Source organism: Trichoplax adhaerens, genomic scaffold, assembly GCF_000150275.1.
Source record: "Trichoplax adhaerens TRIADscaffold_6 genomic scaffold, whole genome shotgun sequence".
Classification (NCBI taxonomy): Eukaryota; Metazoa; Placozoa; class Uniplacotomia; order Trichoplacea; family Trichoplacidae; genus Trichoplax; species Trichoplax adhaerens.
In genome coordinates this window covers 3,383,703-3,403,395 of record NW_002060948.1, presented here as the reverse complement: position 1 = coordinate 3,403,395, position 19,693 = coordinate 3,383,703, and the positions used below count along the sequence as shown (strand labels likewise).

The following is a 19,693-nucleotide window of genomic DNA, read 5'->3' as shown; positions in this document are numbered from 1 at the left end:
CCAGCGTACAATGCGTCCGTCTACTGTACTGTCTCGTGTCCAACGCTAACCTGACTGACAGGCATCAGACTGGTACCAGCCTGGCCTGTGGTTGGACTAGAAAATCGCCTCCAAAAGACGATCGGGGGACATACTGTAGCATGACAATTCTCAACACTACTTCTGCTCGCCATTGGTGATGCAATAGCGTCCAATCGATCGCTTTTCATCATTGCAGCAAGGATTATTAGTAGGAAAGAGTTCAAGTAGAAGAGTTGGATGCCTTTGGATAACGCGTGGACTAGACGAAAGGATCAGGTATAATCCAAAGTCATTGTAGGCCCCAGTGTGATCGATTTTGGCCACAACAAGACAGTCCACATTGCCATCACACGACACAACATTAATATTGGTTCGTTCATTTTTCCGCTAACCATCCATGCCTTGGCCGATCACTATTATCGCCAACTTGGTCGAGATATACTAGTGTGTGTGTGTGTGTGTGCAAAAAATTACCCTCCATCGACAACCAGACGATCATTCTCTTGACAAAGTGGCTTTGATACACTAACTACCCTTCAAGATTGGAAAAAAAAAAAATTGGAAAAATTCATTATTTGCATTGTCGTCATCATTCAATCCATTGATCCAATGGCTGAAATCAACGATAATAAAAACTACTCCGGTTCTATTAGCAGCAATCGGATCTGTTCACCACCATCGGGAAAATTGGCTCGTATCTTAACACGAATTCTACAAGTCGCTATTGCTTATGGCTTATTATGGTCTATCTTGGGCAAGGAAGCGTTACCAGGTGGTAATATCTTCTCCTTATTTGTGGTGATAACCGCTTCAGCTTTAGGTGGATTTATTGTAGCCAAATTGAAAGGTCCAGCATTGCTTGGCATGTTGGTGGTTGGCTTTACATTGCGTAATGCGCCCACAATTAATGTTGCTAAAAGTATCGATCCAAAATGGTCGGGTACACTGCGAGCCATGGCTTTAGCCGTAATTCTAACACGAGCGGGATTAGGTATGACTGAAGTGCAACAAATGATATGCAATTAAAATATTCCTTAATCCAATCCATCAATAATCTGCATTGATGATTAGCGTCATCATCGTTTTTATCCTTAATTCTATAATCCAATATGTTCGCTCCTAGTTGTTCATCAACTTGGACGCCTGCCTCGTTCAGTCAGTGATAATGATATCCACATTCTTGATAGCATCCAATGGATAAGACTATGGTACAATTTCAAGGCCTAAAACACTTTTTCCCCTCATACTCTACTTTCCACAGTTGACATGCTGTACACTACAGTAAAATAGATCGATAGACCATGACTTAACCAAAGGCATCCATCCACTCCTACCATTTTTTTATCCCCTTAACCAATTCTTTCCATCTATCTCACTTGATCAATAATGTCCAACTGCAGTCCTAAGACGTCAAGTCAACTCCTTGCTATCTATTTCATCCATGTTTGTTTTTCTCCATTTAATGACCAACAATCAAGAGTTGCTTGATTAAGAAAACATTTCTTTCAAATCTATCTCATGGCATCATCAATTGCTAGAGATGGTCACATCATCAGCAATGTTGATCGTGTCATCAATGAGTTGGTCAAGCAACTCTTCCCTTACAACATTCTATTTCTGTTCCTATTGAATGCCATCAACTCTAAACTATTTATTGTTGGTTTCATCAATGATAATAAAACATGATCCAGGCCTTTCATGCTATACAACACTAAATACAATATTATCCAGACTTTTCATGCTCTTCTTTGGCCTCATCAACACCAATCGTTGATTGACCCTTGATTCTTAGGACATGATGATAAACTGATTGATAGCTAGTAAATAATCTTCATCTTATCCCTTGAATATAATGGTGATTAAAAAATGGAGAAAAACTGGTAATTGCTCCTAAAACGACCTAAGGCTATAGTATGAGTGTGAAAGTGACGCAAAGCAAACTTTCACAACATTTGAGATTGTTCTCAATCCAGTGAAAGTCCAACAAAAAATCCAACTCTACTGTCTCCATAGTATTCATGGCTGTAAATCGATGACACTGGAAAAGAAATGGATAACTAATTTGACAACTAATTTACTGTACTCTAATTATTATTATTATGGCTAGAGGATGTCCGTCCTACCTACTTCACGCCTAGGCAATGCCTTGACCATTTCTTGTTCATATAGCAGGCAACTGGCAAACGGCTATTTTATTCGCACTTTGTTTTTTGTCTACTTTTGTCAATACTATCAACTCCATATACCAATCAATAATATTGCTTACACTTTTAAAAGACATACGATACAGTAAGTAGGTCATGTATCGCGATGAGCAATTTGAACCGAGTAGTTCGTCTTATTTGATGATGCTGTTCAATTTTTTTCTCTACCTGCAAAGATCATGACACACAATCAGAATTTTCACTCTTGAATAATACATAAATTAATGTATCGTAACTTTTGTCACACAGTTCACTTTCATCAGCAATACGATAGTTTCCATTGCTTCATTTGGTAAAATCGAGATGGATTCTTATTCTTGCAACGTTTATTTTAAAATTCGTTAATACCGTTGCGTAATCATTCAATCGCTTGGACCGATTAATTATGTAAATTATAGAATGATCAATCGATCGTTTACTGGTTAGGACTCTTTTATACGGTACTCTATGGACGACAATGATAGATAATGACGATCAATAATATCAATCCAAAAGATCAATATTTAGTAAATGTCTGTTTTGCGCAATGCATAGACAGTTTAATTGTTACCTATTACTAAAGACAGATCAGTAAACACGCAATCAAATACCATGGAAATAACATTCCTACTACTATTGGTTGAGCAAGTTACATCGAAAATGATGACTAGAGATTGCCATTTGCCGCACGATAAGACGTACTGAGGGGAAAAAAATTGCATCGTGAATTTTCCATCGGCGACTCCAATTGTCTGCCAATGGTATGAAAGGGGATGGAAGTTGAACAAAATCATTCAAATCGAGAAAAGAGTGTGCCAATTTTTCGTCAGTAAATGTTGTTCAACTGTACGCAAACATGGGGTGAGGTTGAGATGTCCAAAAAAAAACTAATACAGTACTTCACGTTGAATAGAACGACTCTTTTGTAAACTGCATATCGTTGTGAACTACCCTTTCAAGCTGTAGTCCCTTTACCGAATTATAATATGAAAGATTGTACAGTAATGTGCTTATCCGATGGATGTTCTACTCATCTCATGCTTTATGATCATACATATCTACTACTTGGATTGATTTTCACCAACAAGTTATCTACTGTTACGTACTATTTTACAAGCGTGGATAAATTAACGCTGCACTGTCGATTAGAATGTGATCGAACTGAATGAATGTACAGTACTTTACTCTATTATTTATTGGCTGATTTGCTTTATCGCTTACATATAATCCAAAATTGAAGATGCAATCCAACTCTGATTTCTACTACAATACTGTAGTTTTCTACTGTATGAGACTATAATTCTTAGTGGAAGAAAGACTATTCTGTTGTAGTGAAAGATTCTGTAAATGCGGTACATGCCTAAAATAATTTTGAGTACAAGAGAAAATTATACAAAATTGAAGGAATGCATCGTTTAGCACTAGTTAGCGTACAGTATATGCATATTCTTGTTTTAGCTAGAATTCTATCCATGCAGTATACGGCTGTAAAAGAGAAAAGTAAAGTATAATTGACTATACAATACTGTAATTGATTCATTATTGCAGTAATAATAACTGTTGTTATCATTCTAAAGTACAGTACACATAATTGCTCGCAATTCCTTTGCTGAATGCAGCAGTTGAACATGTTGTTTAATATTTCACGAGAGTGGTATCATTTCTTAGCCATCCTGTTCAGGCAGTCTAAATGAGCTGCGTATACTAAAACTATTTTAAATCTCAATATACAGTATCCATATTCAATCCGCATAGTTTTCTACATTCCTTTCTCGGTATCCTGTAGTTTTAAATTGTTTTCAGTATGGCCAACGATTCTAAAAGCTTACATACCATTATTTACTAACGTGCTGGCATTGATCCAGTTTTTTATGCCATGACACACTCTACGACATACAGTACGATAGACATCCAACTTTACTTTGAACTGTATTTTATTTGCTGAAATTAGACGATATTAGTTCTCGATATTGATTGCTAGATAGCAGTTGTTGTGTAATTTGATATACAATCATCATTTATTGACCTATTGCTGAATTGGATGATGCTTTATTTAACCACGTATAAGCGATTGCTTGGCAATTGAATTATCGTATTCTACACATACTAAACATTTCTACATCATACCGCCGTACATGACATTACTATTCTTGCTTCATATCAGTATAAACAATCCCCGTATTCTAAAAAAGGCTATCGGCACAAATCAATCAATCAGTCAAAAATAACCTAGCACTATTTTGCTATTTGAGAATTTTCAGTCGTAACACAGCTCCTCCCCTGGATACTGTATACAGTATAGTATATCCATTGGATGTTATTGAAATAATTATAAATTTTACGTCGTAAAGTAATGCATTCAGTATCAAATAAAGACTAGCTTGCTAAATTGCAATTACTGGTTGAGTAATATTTTAATACTTTCCTTTCCAACATTACTTTCGTGTATTTTAGGTTTGGACTGGAAAGCTCTAATCCATCAAAAATTTACTGTTTTACGTGTTGCATTCCTTCCTTGCATATGCGAAACTGTAGTAGATGCAATTGTTGCTCGATACGTGATGGATTTACCGTGGCTTTGGGGAATTATGCTAGGGTAATTTCCGATCCTATGCAATAGTTGAATATCTAGAGCGATATACATATATAATTGACGCGTATATCACAATTAATTTGTAACTGTAATACTGTTTAGATTTGTTATGGCTGCAGTTTCACCTGCTGTAGTCATTCCGACTTTATTATCACTACAAGAACGCGGTTATGGTGTCAATAAGGGGATTCCCACATTGGTTATTGCCGCAGCATCGATCGATGATGTTTTTGCCATCAGTGGCTTTGGAGTTTTCCTTGGTATCGCTTTTTCTACAGGTACCGTAGTTAAATTGCACGTCTTTATCGAAGCTACAGTAAATGTGTAAAAAAAAATTATATGATAGAATTGGTAGTAGAGAGTGTGGACTATTTCAATAATTTTAATATGCGCGTAAGGTTATCCAACGACATGGTTAAGTTTCTCTTTATGATTGACTGACAGGCGACATCATATTTAACATATTTCGTGGTCCGGTGGAGATATTAGTAGGAATTGCTTTCGGTGTAGTAGCCGGTATAGTCTGTTGGTTCTTCCCTAACAATGATGAAGATGGCGTATCACGAAATCGATTTGTGTTATTGCTGAGTCTTAATAACTTATTTATATTTGGTAGTCGTGCTGTAGAATTTTCAGGTAGGAACAGTATCAAATGGAACAATTTAATTTAGCGTTTGATCATACTACGAATGTAGATAGAACAGTTTACTTCAATTTATCGACTGTTTGATTGATTATTAATGATATGCTTTACAATATGAAATATTTTAACAGGTGCAGGTGCTCTGGCAGCTTTAGTTTGCTCTTTTGTAGCTGCTATGCAATGGAGAACTACTAAAGAAACAGTTGAACATAGCATTGACATTCTATGGCAATTATTTCAGCCAATTCTCTTTGGTCTAATTGGAGCTGAAGTTGATATTAATTTTCTTACTGGTAGTATTATTGGAGGAAGTAAGTTTAAAAATTGTATTTAGCATGATCTATAACGATAAGAACCTATACTGTCTGTGTACCATACAAGAATAACAAATCTCCTCGGCCCTGACTCGATTTTTTTCACAAGCACATACATTGTTAACCGTTGTTGTTCATGTGCAATATTACCTATAAAATATATCATACCAATTGCCGATTACTAGATGTGATTTAAAGTCCATCGTTTTTAAGTTAATTACTACTACTGTTGTTTTGAATAGGTTTCGCTGTGTTATCTGCTGGATTAGCAATTAGGGTCGTAGTTACCTACATTGGTGTATCACATAACGATCTTGCATGGAAAGAGAAATTGTTCGTAGCAATTGCTTGGCTACCTAAAGCAACAGTTCAGGCAGCTATTGGATCTATTGCCCTGGATACTGCTAGATTAAGGGGCAATGATCCTGATGACCTTCGTCGTGGGAACGTTATTTTAACCATTGCAGTTTTAAGTATCTTAATCACAGCCCCTTTAGGAGCAGCTCTTATTGTATTAATGGGTCCTAAATTATTGCATCACACTCCAGTTGCAATAGATTCCAGCAGTAGCGAAAGTAGTACTAGCAGTTCTGAATCAGAGAGCGATGATGAACAAGGACGCAAACATCGTGGTCATCATCATCATCATCATCATCACCATTCGCACCACCACAACCGACATCACCATCATCGAACTGGGCATCATCACCATCATAATGATAACAGACGCCACCATGATGAGCATCGCGAAGGTCCGCTATCTGTTGAAACTGCTGTCTAGTAGATATAAAACTTTATTGTCTTTGTCGTGATTGCCAATTTATGAATTTAGGTTAAAAATAATCAATTTTATATACTGTACTAATATTATGTATTAATACAGTTTTTCAAGGAGAGGCCATTTAACTTCCACATATTCTTATTAATTTTACCTAAGTGCGATACATTTCTGTTAAACACTTTCTTATACATTTTTTCTTTCATTCATAACAAAATTACAATCACTGGATTTCGATAGTATTCATCTATACTACACGGCATCTTTTATTCTGCACTAAAGTGTTGACTCTTGTTCTTCTTACTGTATATTCTTTACAAACTAAATTCAGAATCTACTGACATCCTATTTCTATGAATTATAGTAGAACAATTTATCAATATCATTTAACCCATTGATGACTGCTGTTAAGCTCTTTGAAAAAACTTTTCAGATTTTTGATTATATCTCTTTTAGTGCAGTGATTGATTTGTCTTTACGCACGAGTATTTGTGAAGGATAATGCTATAATCATTTTCGCTCTACAGATATACAGCGGTCTTATTCTAGTCCGTATTGTATGCTATTTGAACAATAATTACAGATCGTTAGTCATGTAATGGTAATATACTTGGATTAGAGCGATTACTAACTTTGGCACAATTTAGCTCGAACACAGTACGAGTTATCGAAGTTGAATAATGGAAAGTACAGTAAGAACATTTCATGCATTGACAACGGCTTCATGTGACACAGTCATTGATGTAACATATATAACAGCTTTATTAAGTAAAGTACTTTCTGTAAAAGCATTTAATTTATAAAATTATCTGGTTATATGACTTCATACAGATTATAACGACTTTTTTTCGGATTTGAATATCGTCGTAGGGCTATTTACAATGCTTTAAATTAATATTGTTATATCGAAATCTTTACACAAGATTACAAATGTTAGCAATGTAATTCTACCCTCCATAACTTTGGCTACTACCGTAGCAAATAGTCATCGATCTAAAAATATCTACTGGAATTGGTCAGCGCTTCGGCCAGAACACTTGACTGTTTGACCTACTTCAATAATAAATAAAAATTTCAAAAAATTTAATTTTTATCTTATTGTGTATCACTGAAAGGATAATTAATCTTACTGTGACGGTCCTTGTTTGAAGGTCACGGTGCGTTGGCCCATTTTACTCTTGATTTTACCACGCGGTGCAACTTTCTATTGTTATTAAGGGTATACAGTATAGGGAACAAACGTTCAATACTACAGTCTATTAATACTCCACGACTATACTATCTCAAAGGAAAATGTCAAAATATCAAGTCTTTCTAAGAGACAGAAAAGTGTATACGTACCTTAGCGTATTTTGAAGCTTTATTTCTTCGGTTCGGATCATAGGCCTTAGCATTATTTACCATTTCCTGTGGCTCAGTTTTTAATGGCTCACTACCTAAAATAATATTTTTAAATTCGAATTATTACAATCGAGTATAATTCCTAATCTTCAAAATAATTCATTAATATTAATAGCGCAACAATAGCTTTAGCTCATATATCTTCTACAATCATGACATCCTTACTAAATAACTTGTCAGAAGACTTGGAGTAATCAAATGGCGTAAACTGTTCTTCTTGGCTAGTCAGCAGGGTTTTATAATTCTTATTTTTCTTGCGTTTCTATAATATCAAAAAATATATAAATTTAATCCTTGTTCAAGAAATGTATTTAAAGAACAAATTTTATTGCTCAATACCCATGGGGAAAATTTTTACCTTCTGTCGAATGGCTTTAATTTCTTCAGAGATAATATCTTCTGGAGACCGTTTTTGGCCTGAAAGTTGCAACAGTAAAGATAGTTTAATATTATGGTAAAATTGTACCGCGATTAATTTACGTACGAATTACAAGGACATTCCATTTGCCTCTAGATCAGCAACTAGCACTAGCTATAGATGGTATCGTGATCCAAAATAGTAATAAACAAATTAAGAAATCAGCTCTATAAGTTATTTACCTTTCGTTGTTTCTACCAAATTTTCAATGGATGTAGCATCACATTCAACTCCATCACTTTTACTACTGTCATGAGAAATTTTCTGATGACTAAAGTAAACATTAATATCAGTTAAAAATATTATTCAGTATCTACGTTATATTGCAATAAACGTACAATTCTTGATGAGAACTGCTACCAGTTATTTTTGAGCGATCGCTAGATTTAACAAAAACCGGATTGCTGCTATTGAAGTGATACACCTATATTGAGAAATACCAATAACCGAAATAAGCTGAAGTACACCTCCGCTACTCAAACTAAAATCTTAGCAGCAATGATACACCTACACTATCGAAAGGGTTCGGAAATGAATTTAGTATCGAAGTAATTTTGTGTTTCATGTCCTGATTCATGTCCTAAAGAAGCATATTTTACAATAACCTCCATGGCTATTTACATCTCACTGTAGCTCCAATTCTATATTATGTAGTACCTTATTTGACGTCCAGTCTAACTGCTGTAAGGATGGGGTGGTTAAGACGGTGACAGCCGGGCCAACCGCTTCAATCGATAATTTTTGTTCTAAAAGAGATGCAGGTTACAAGATGTAAACCTCTCCATCAATGCTCTCAATAATCGTTACTGCTATAGGTGATATCTAAACATACTAATTAAGTTATAAAGTGATTAGCATCACTCGCCATGTAAAACTAACCGTTTATATCCTGCTGTTCAAATATATTTTCTCGATTAGAAAAAGCGACTTTGGATTCAGAATTGCTATGTACACCTGTATCACCTAATTCATCCAAATCCTATCAGCAAAAAGAGTTATTATTAAGTACTAATCTCAGAAATTTACAAATATTAAATAAAAGTACTGCAATAATTTTACATTACTTCATTGATACTTCGTTCTCGGGCTTTTTTGATAATCTGATGAATATCTCCTATGTACTGTCTCACTAAAGTCGGAATTGGGTTACAGCAAGCTAATATTCCCTGAGGCTCTCTGTAGATCAGATGTATATATATATATATTGTATGTACAGTATGATAAATAAAAGGCAAAATGAAGAAAGAGTGAATGTTAACCTTGGTAAATTTTCTGCAATTTGTAGCAGCATATGATTTGGAAGGACAAAGCTGAAAGAAACATGTATAAAAGTTTATCGAATTGAAAATAATAATAAAAAAGTATCCATCGTGCATAACTATAGTTGGCCTACTTTGCACTCTCATCATTATCTCGAGCAACACTATCGCGCCAAGAATACAGCTTTGCAAATGCATAATTCTGTTTTAAAAGCACGCCGTAAATACAACATTAGCCAATAATTTCTCAATATAAAATGTGATAAATTTTACATTAAATAATCCAAGGTTAGACAGAAAATTGAAGAATGATAAATAAGTTGATTCCCCTCTTACTTGCTGATGATTAAAGCGACCTTTATGCTTATATAATAAATTCAAATAAGACTTTTTATTAAAAACCGGCTTTTCGTAAGTCTAAAGGTAGTAAAAGAAGATTTATTTCCATAAAATCTACTTGCCAAGAATCATTTCAAGCATAGCCATAACAGGTAGACTATCAAAGTTTAATGGATTAATCTGCTATTTACGCGTAAACAAATCTTCTTGCTTCTGTCGAAATTTGATTTTAACAAATCCACTGACGTCGAAGCATTCATTAATTCATTTGTAAGGACATCAAATATGTACAATAAGTAATGGGTATCTTCTCGTGCGTATTGGACCATCTCTTGAGGCAAAGGCCTGTAACGTACAACAGTTCACTCAACTACCATACTGATTGCATCAGTTACAATATTTTAGTTTAATGTACACGTAAGGCCCTTGCAACATTAAATCTTACCTAATTCTCCAATCTGCTAACTGTAATCCCTTATTTGCAGTTACATTACAGTATTTTAAAAGTAAATATGATAAAGAAAAGCGAGGAAACTGTAGAAGTCGAGCTGCTTGCCCAGTATCAAACATGTTAACCACGTAGATAGCAAAATCTCGTTGCAGCCAGATAATATCACTGTCAGCTCCATGCAAAATCTAAGATACAATATTTTTAATCATCGAAGAATAAACCCTAATATCTTTATACCAAAACAGATAATATTCCTGATAAGAATTTTCATTATTTAAATTGTCGTTAAAACCTTGATAATCTTTGGATCCGAGAAAACTTCGTTTAATGTCCATAATTCACTTCGAAGTGCAAGAGTATCGACTATGTAATCCGCATCACGTGTGGATATTTGCATTAAACATACAAAGCCTTGATATGACCTATAACTATGATGCTTTCCAGAAAATAATTTTGATATAAATAAAACATCCCTAAAATAGGCGCATTATAATGTGATAATTTACTAATTCTGTCTTATACAAATAATCTTTAAATAGTACCTCCAAATCAACAGCAAATTCAGTAACAGATTTTAATGTTTCCAACAAATCTTTTAATTCATCCTTTTCGGTAATTACATTCAACGGGGTTTCATCAAGTGGAAGATACATCTATAATTGAAGAAGTATTTGTAATATTGAAGAAGACATGATAACAATGCAGTAGCAAGCAGATACATTAACTAATATATACCATAGGCTTTTTTGATTTCAGCTGCCAATCCATAGGTTGTAAATGTTTAATTTCGTACCGATAGGGGTGTCTAATTCCATAAATCATAAATTTAATATTAGCCAGACAGAGAATAATCCAGGACCATTTTGTTTATTGATAACATTATCAAGAAGATTTTACCTGGATTCTTGGCCATCTACGTTATCGTCTTCAGCTTCCGGATCTAGTTTTATCACTTTCGAAGAGAATTTGTCGGTGCGTGCAGTTTGTTCATCTTCCATGTACTCTAACCAGTGTAAATACAATTATGACGTTACTCATGGTATTGCCATTATGTATTTTATCTTATTCGTACTTCAATGTTAAGATTAAAAATACTACGAAAGGCATACGTACACTGACGCTGTCATAGCAGTGGCATACCTTTAGGTAATGGCACAAGGGCATTCGGCTTGCATTTCAGTTTTGGTATAAAGGGTGAGCTTGAATTATCGATTTTCGTTTTGAACTGTAGTTGAGGTCTTTGAATATTCTTAGCATGTAGAAATTTGAAGTTTTCCGCCATGGCTCTGACCTTATCCTGTGTAAGAATGTTCGAAATCGTAACTTATCAAGGAAATCGAATATGCAAGTTGATGCTAGGATTAGGCTTAACAAGCTGTAGAATGGTCTTGTATACGTACGTAGGATTAGATAATTAACTATGTACTGTACTGTAGAAGAAATTTTCCGCATTTAAACCAATTTAGGAAATGCACGAGTATATATAAAACTAAAGTGCGATAGCAGATTTTGTTTACTGTCGGTTAACAAACCCTTTTTGTGTTCCAACTAGCGATTTTAGGATAATTTTGATTAGAGTTGGCAGGAATCATCGGTTCAACATTTCTTTTGATACCTTGAGCTTCATCTATTAGTAGATCCTAATAAGGCATTCTGAATTAGTTTACTGTTCAGCAGTAAAAAGTATTAGTGCAACACTTGCATTACAAATCCGACAGCATAGACAGATACTGCACAGTAGGTTCAGCTTATTGTCATCAACAAACTTACGACTTTTTCTAATATTGCATCATTAGCGTCTATTAACGAGTCGGTTCTGTCATCAATATCAAAAGCATCTGACTGAAGTGGCCATCTACAATTAAGGCCTAAGTGGCGAATCAATGCTCCATTGCTGCAACACACGTGGTCATTATACGATTAGTAAAATGATAAATATTACTTAGCACAGGCTGCCAGAGTAGGTTTAATAATGATTTAAAATAAATTAAAATTGAAAGCATTAATAGTCCAAGGATCAGAGCCAATTAAGGAGAAGATTACTTACAGGGAGAGTAAACGATCTCCAGCTTCTTGCATGAATTGTTGAAAAGATGAATAAGAAGCGTAAAAATCGTAGTCATCACCAGCAGTTGGTAACTTATTGCCACATTGTGTTGCTTTGATCAGCGGAGGAAATACTAACTGTTAATATGAGACGAGGATTACGTAAAAATACAGTACACGGGTATTAGTAGATAGAAAAAGCTTACATGATAGCCTTATTAATATGCACTACGTAACTTCATTTACAGTACGATAGTTTATTAAACTTCTTTTTAAGTATTCATCAAAAGAGCTAAGAAATCCAGTTAATCATTAATTGGAACAATTTGCAAATATAATCGCATTAGGTACAGTCTATAACATTAGTTTAGTTTATCTTGCTACCATCCAGTTTAGGTGTAGACAGTAAAACCCATAAGAGAATCGATTAGCATCTTTATCGATTAGCATCTTTCTCTGTCTAAATTATATTTACTGTTATTTTACTACATTTTGTATCCTTCTGGTGCAGTCTTCAACAACAATGACTACCTGACATTCTCATATAATACTACAGTGCTTCCGTTATACTATGAAATTCTTCAAGACATCGATAAATGTAAGAATTCATTTGCTATAGCACCACTGCATACGGTAATAATTCAATCTATTCCAACGCTACTTCGCGTACATGCTGCATCCTTTTACTGTATCCTTCAGCTATGGTTTTAGTAGCCGCTGTATGCCTACCTCATATTCACACAATATTACAACAGTACTCTAATTATATAGTATAGTACTATTGCCATTTTCAAAGACATTAATGAATCCAAGAATGCATCTTTTATAGCAGTACTGTATATGATACTAACTCAATCTATTGCAACACTACTTTACATCATGCATCCATTTCATTACTGTCCCCTTCAGCTATATCCATAGTAACAATGACTACCTTACTGTGCTTCCAATATTACATTATTACAAGTTATACTATAAAATTTCCAAAGAGAACGATGAGTCTAAGAATCCATCCTATATCGTAATATATAGCAATAGTTCAATAATTGGATTGAAGTACCTTTGTAAATGCTTCGACGCTTTCGCAGCCAGCAATATCTTGCTGAAGATTTTTATCCGAAGTCGAGGTCTCAGCCATGTTGCCGCTTGTAGAGCAACCAAGTTGTTATCGACTACCGTAATATAGTAGTCTACACGGTACCGGACAACTGGACGGAAATGAACTCGGATGGCCGGACATTTCAATTTCATTTCAGAGACTGCGGTGACGGTAGTAAATGAAATGCTCTACTGTTCCAAACACCTCTACTCGTCACGACGCCAGTATGGTGGATAAACGATTTTGTTGTTGACTTATTTTTCTAATTTTTCAAACCGTATATCAACAATCCGAACTATAAAGTAACTAACTACTGTAGTTTTCGACATTTTTTACCTTATTTTGTATAAAAAAAAGTCCGTTTTTACACTGTCCACAGGTATCTTCATTCATCCTCTTTCTTTTCCATAAATCGACATGCACACAAGAAGGTTAGACCGTATTTTCTAGTGAACCATGCTTCAACATGCAAAATTCTCGGGACGAGCAGGGGTGACGAGTCATTTTGCACATTCTGCAATGATAGTGGTGTAATTGCATTTCTATTTTCATGCACTGTACTGTATGTATGTACATTGTACAGTAAGGATCGATGAAATAGATCTATCGATGCAGTATATTATAGAAAGTGTTGGTTACTATGTCGATATCGTGGTAGAAGTGCATAAATCAAGCTAGTTCATGTCTCGATTTCGTGCATCGTGTTGGCTAGCTTATGTGACTGAAAGCAAAACGATGTTGTAAAACACATTGCCCTATGGTTCGAGGCATTGCTCTATACAATCCTATTGTTAAGTGAGACTGATCAACTGGCAGTCTTGATGTGATAGCTGCAGTAGAAAGCATAGCAGTAGTTCATGCTGTGCATTAGAATAAGCTAAAATCGAGATAGACTGATCAACGAGCAGTCTTGATTTGGTAGCTGCCGTAGAAAGTATAGTAGTAGTTCATGACTGTGCATTAGAATAAGCTAAAATCGAGATAGACAGATCAACGAGCAGTCTTGATTTGGTAGCTGTCATAGCAAGCATAGCAGTAGTAGTTCATAACTATACATTAAAATAAAGAACTCTGGAATCGACAGGGACTGCTCAACGAGCAGTCTTGATTTGGTAGCTGCCATAGCAAAGCATAGCAGTAGTAGTTCATGACTATACAGTATAATAACGAACTCTGGAACCGAGAGAGACTGATCATGATTTGGTAGCTGCCATAGCAAGCATAGCAGTAGTAGTTTATGACTATACATTATAATAAGGAACTCTGGAACCGAGAGAGACTGATCATGATTTGGTAGCTGCCATAGCAAGCATAGCAGTAGTAGTTCATGACTATACATTATAATAAGGAACTCTGGAACCGAGAGAGACTGATCATGATTTGGTAGCTGCCATTGCAAGCATCGCTGCAGTTGATATGGGCTGGGCCCTACTGGTCAAATGAGAAAGTTTAGTATAGTGTATAATACAGTAGTCCATGACTATACATAAGGCAGGTTAGAATGGACAGGGACTGGTCAACTGGCAGTCTTGATGTGATTGCTAATGTGGAAAATATAGTATAGTGTATAATACAGTAGCGAATAGCAGGTATAAATCATCATGGCGTGGAGAGAAAAAATGGCTTGGTAAGCTGCGTCTTTTCCCCCATATTTGTTATTGCGCTTGCCCAGTGCCCAGAATCCTTGGGTTAGCAATCAAAATGGCCGAAGTTGCTCTTACTCACGCTCAGCGTGTAACAAGACTCTATCGTCAATGCCTAAGACATTCGCTATCATGGATTATTGAACGAGATAAATGGAGAAGGGAAGCTGTTTGTATTCGAGCTCGTTTCGATGCTAATAAAAATATAACCAATATGACGGTGGCAAACCAATTATATGAAGAAGCAATGAAAGAATTTAACCTTTACAAGCATCCCGATCCCTATGTTCATCCTGATAGTCCTGGAGGTGTAAGATATGAGAGAAATATACCACCACCACCTCATGTACTCAAGTTAACACCAGAAGAGGAAGGATGGCTGAAAGAGATGGAAACTTGGTAATGTCGAAAAGATTCCTAGTGGTCATATCCTTGGATATCACTGAACTAATGTGGGTCTTACTTGCAATTAGAGCATTGTCAATATGCTGTAACTTTTTTCCATTTCTATCTGTTGCCTGTTTGACTAGCTGCTAGACGATCTTGTCTTACTGTATATCTCAAGTTACTTGCGCTATTATAACGTGAAAAGTAATTGTTTCTATTACTAGTTCTCTAAATATGTGTAAGGCTAATCTACAAATTGCTGCGGTTGGAACTATATAACCGATCAGTATGGAGACGTATGTCAACTGTACTACTATACTGAACGAGCTGACAGTATTTTATCAAAACAAAATTAATTTCCGCTATCAAGCTTATAAACACTTTAATCATCTTCTGAGAACAAAATAAAAGCAGTAATATGTTGTTTTATGCTAAAAATTCCTGTCCTTAATGTGGCTCACAGTTGACAAGACTAACCATAACTTTGAGTTTAACATACGCTTAAAATGATCAACGAGATGAGTAGTAAGTCAGACAACTATCGAAGCCAGTATTTCAAACAATATTGAAATCTTATTTTAGACAATTAATCTATCAGATTAGTCAGTAAAGGCCACAAGTGACATTGAAGCAATATATTCACGTTTATTCAATGGCTTAAGTTATATATGATATATGTGATACTTATTGGCTGTTGCATTGAAGACTACTGTGGAATGATTACGTCTTTATAGTTAGCACCTAGTATTCAACCATTTGTCATATTGCCAATTATGACATCGTGGAAAGATATTTATCTTCCTCCATTTCACCTACAGTGCTCTTTATAATCAATTCTGGGAATCCATGTAAATGACGTAATACTTGAGATTACGTTAGGCCATAATTATTAATAATAATTAATATCTATACATAAATTTAAGCACTACAATCGAATGATATATTAGACAAGGCCGCATGAATACATATGAGTAAAATGCTTCTTAACAACCATTTCAATAATGCTTGTATGACGACATATACCAACACAGAAGATCTGAGGCTAAAATGGACGTTATCGTTGTTTCTCGTATACAGTAATAATCCAATGCTTTCCTATGAAATGCTACTGCGTTATAATGTATCTTAGACATCGATAGTAATAACTCAAATCTAAAATGAGTAACCGAATGAATCTTTCAATGGTAATAACTGCCTAGAAAGAATGAAAGAGAAACCTTTCTTGTGGCAGACGCGTACACAAAATATTCACAACACCAAATTCATTTCAAAGGCTACGTAGGCAATTGCAGTTTATTCGTTATTTCCCATAAAATAAAATCATGATGCCAGTTTTGCACTTTTATAATACAGTGCAGTATAGAAATACTCAACTAAATGATGCAATTATGATCAACTACGAAGATTGCCTTAAAATAAATAAATCATGTACAATATCCAGCTTTGGCAATTAAAATAATACAAAAAATGATCACAATTTCCATCTAGATAACATCGTATCTTATATAGCGATATACTCGTATATTACTATTACATTTCATCTAATTTATTTATATACAGTACCATTCCATATTTCATTACAGCATTTCTAATTTTTTAATTACATAACTTGAATAAGCATAAAACTTGAGAGTTAAAAATTAGGATTGCCATCAACGTCGTTGCAGTATTCTTGAAATTCGTGTCGTTGAACTAGCTGATGCCATTACCTGAACTGCTTGATAAAAAATACAGTAACGCCTTTTATAAAATGATCTTCGCAAATCCTTATTATAATATGAATAAAGAAAAGGATTGACCACAGAAGTAAATGCACCCATAATTTGAGTGATCATTAAAGCAGTAACAAAAATTGTAGCATTTCCAACAGTAGCTAAGCCTGAATAAATAATAATTAAAACAGTAACATAAGGTAGTCTTAAAATGATAATATCTGCCAATAGGACTGCTATCGCTTTAGCAGCCTTTTTATTAACTGCAACGCGATAGTTGACTGATGGTCTCATATTAAACGCGTTAGGTATAGTACGACGAAAATGTTGATTTGCGATACTATAGATTTTAGTATAAAACATGGTAATTGTTAAAAATGGTAGAGGAAAAAGTACAACCAAACAAGTTATATTCCAAGCTTGAAAGTAAGCCCCAGCAATCAAGATGGAAAACGCATTTAGTTGTATGGTACAGCCCGGAAAGTCAAAATCGTACCAAGTAGCAATAAACGGCATAGCTCCAAGTATAATAGAAGTAGTATAAATTATTATGATAGTGAAAACAAAGGTTAAATTATTATTAATGTACGATCGATATTTGAAAGGATATCCAATAGCAATAAATTGCTCTAAACTAATAAAACAGATGTGTAAATTAATATTAAAATCTAAAATTGGCCGAATAATACTATATGCAGACTGACAAAGTATACTATTTAACCGAGTCCAATGTTGTCCGCTATGGTGATGCATAATTAATAATACAGACATTGGTAAGATAAAAAATAGTGCATACGACATATCAACTAAAGCTAAGCTAGCAATTAATGCATTTGATCGAGTACGAAGACGTCGTTTACCAATAATCAACAGAAATAAGTACAAGTTGGGGATAAGTATGAATATTACTAGCGCTAGCCATACAAAATCGAAAAAATAAGGTAAAATTTCGAAGGAAGGAGTGGTCGTATTGTTGAAATCGTAACCTGAGACGTTATTTGTATGGTTATTGATCGACGCCATTGATCTTAGCTTCCAAGTAGATAAAATTAAAGTGTGGCTGCTTATCTTTGACCTTGCACTATATACAAATTAAAGAATATGGAAGAGCAATGAATTAAAATGTGGCGTAATAATTCAATGATTGGATGGTAGCTATTAGAAAAAGCTAATTAATTATGAGAAACAATACAACTTATTTCAGATTTATATCAAGTGAAGGTCATAGAACAGATATATTAACAATTTTAATAATAAAATAATAATTATGTATAGAAAAGGGAAGGTGTGCGTATCATTAATTCATTTTATAAACTTTGTATATTTCTGACGACTTAGATAACGACTAGAGACGCTCGTAATGTTAGGCGTTGATACCGCATAACAGTTAGAAATGTTATTTACGATAAATTCTTTTACAAAAAAATATGCATTATTTATCATATGATAGGGCTGGGTATAAGGAGCATTTATCATTCTATCACTAAAATATAAACAATTCTAGTGAGTGTACTTAATTTCATAAATCTCAGGCCATGGTCTAGTTTAACGTTCTAATTATTAAATAATATCATTAATAATAAAGCATTTGTTTTCGTAAATCTTAAGTCTTGCCTCGTCCAACATTCATATACTAAGTTTCATATAATATCCTTAATTCTAGTGTTTGTTAAATAAGTTTCAAGTCATAATTTAGCATAAAATTATGTGCTGACTACTATATAATGTCATTAATTTTCGTGGAATATCGAGTTTACAATTACTAATGTCTGTTAATTTAAAATATTACATGTATTAACTTGTTATTAATCAGTAATACTTATTAATCTAGAGCATTATAAGTATTTCCAGTGAGTGAAACATGATAGGGATATCATTTTAATAGATAATTGCGGTAAAAATCATTTATAAATACATAAAGATTTCTAGATCAATTATTTTTTTTAGTATGTAGTTTAAGATTCGTAATTTAATCTTTAATGTCTGTAATGATGAAATATGATTATGAGACATAAAATAAAATTTAACGATAACAAAGTATTTGTAAGGTGATGATAAGATAAGTTTAAACTCTTTTGTAGAGCTCTACGATATATACTTTAGGATAAAGCTGAAATAATCCCCAACGATCTTAGACTCTAATATTTTAAAAAGCATTGTTGTCATCATATGCAATATAATAATGCTCTCCGAATGATATAGATTTGATTTATATCGTTTAGTAAATAAATGGAATATTAACAATATCGGCTATTATGCTTAGTATAAACCTTTAATTAGACAATCTAGGAATATTTATGGATAAAGTTTTCTATACTATGTATCAAGATAAAGAGTATATACTGTAATTTGTACAAAAAAAGAGATTGATTGACTCAGAAAAACTTTCTGCAGTTTATCATATCA

The 19,693-nt window shown here is 34.2% G+C and overlaps 3 protein-coding genes across 3 annotated transcripts; 2 read left to right on the top strand and 1 right to left on the bottom strand.

Annotated features, from left to right (window-relative positions):
• Positions 1–630: 630 nt before the first annotated feature.
• TRIADDRAFT_57482 (uncharacterized protein) lies at positions 631–7,581 on the top strand (the record flags this gene model as incomplete). The annotated part of the gene is made up of 7 exons (XM_002113706.1): positions 631–1,012; positions 4,659–4,800; positions 4,900–5,075; positions 5,242–5,433; positions 5,572–5,751; positions 5,997–6,329; positions 7,511–7,581. The coding sequence occupies 7 exons, from the start codon at positions 631–633 to the stop codon at positions 7,579–7,581; spliced, it is 1,476 nt and encodes a 491-aa protein (XP_002113742.1).
• A 1,825-nt stretch (positions 7,582–9,406) lies between these two features.
• Positions 9,407–12,569, bottom strand: TRIADDRAFT_27020 (uncharacterized protein; the record flags this gene model as incomplete). Its single annotated transcript, XM_002113344.1, has 14 exons — positions 9,407–9,527; positions 9,611–9,661; positions 9,745–9,812; positions 9,947–10,027; positions 10,141–10,294; positions 10,395–10,585; positions 10,693–10,836; positions 10,943–11,053; positions 11,136–11,205; positions 11,298–11,403; positions 11,541–11,697; positions 11,933–12,040; positions 12,171–12,294; positions 12,448–12,569. Coding segments are annotated over 14 exons (1,608 nt in total), but the record flags the coding sequence as incomplete, so codon positions are not given.
• Positions 12,570–15,267: 2,698 nt separating this feature from the next.
• Positions 15,268–15,528, top strand: TRIADDRAFT_8831 (uncharacterized protein; the record flags this gene model as incomplete). The annotated part of the gene is made up of 1 exon (XM_002113705.1): positions 15,268–15,528. A coding segment is annotated over one exon (261 nt), but the record flags the coding sequence as incomplete, so codon positions are not given.
• Between the last annotated feature and the right edge of the window lie 4,165 nt (positions 15,529–19,693).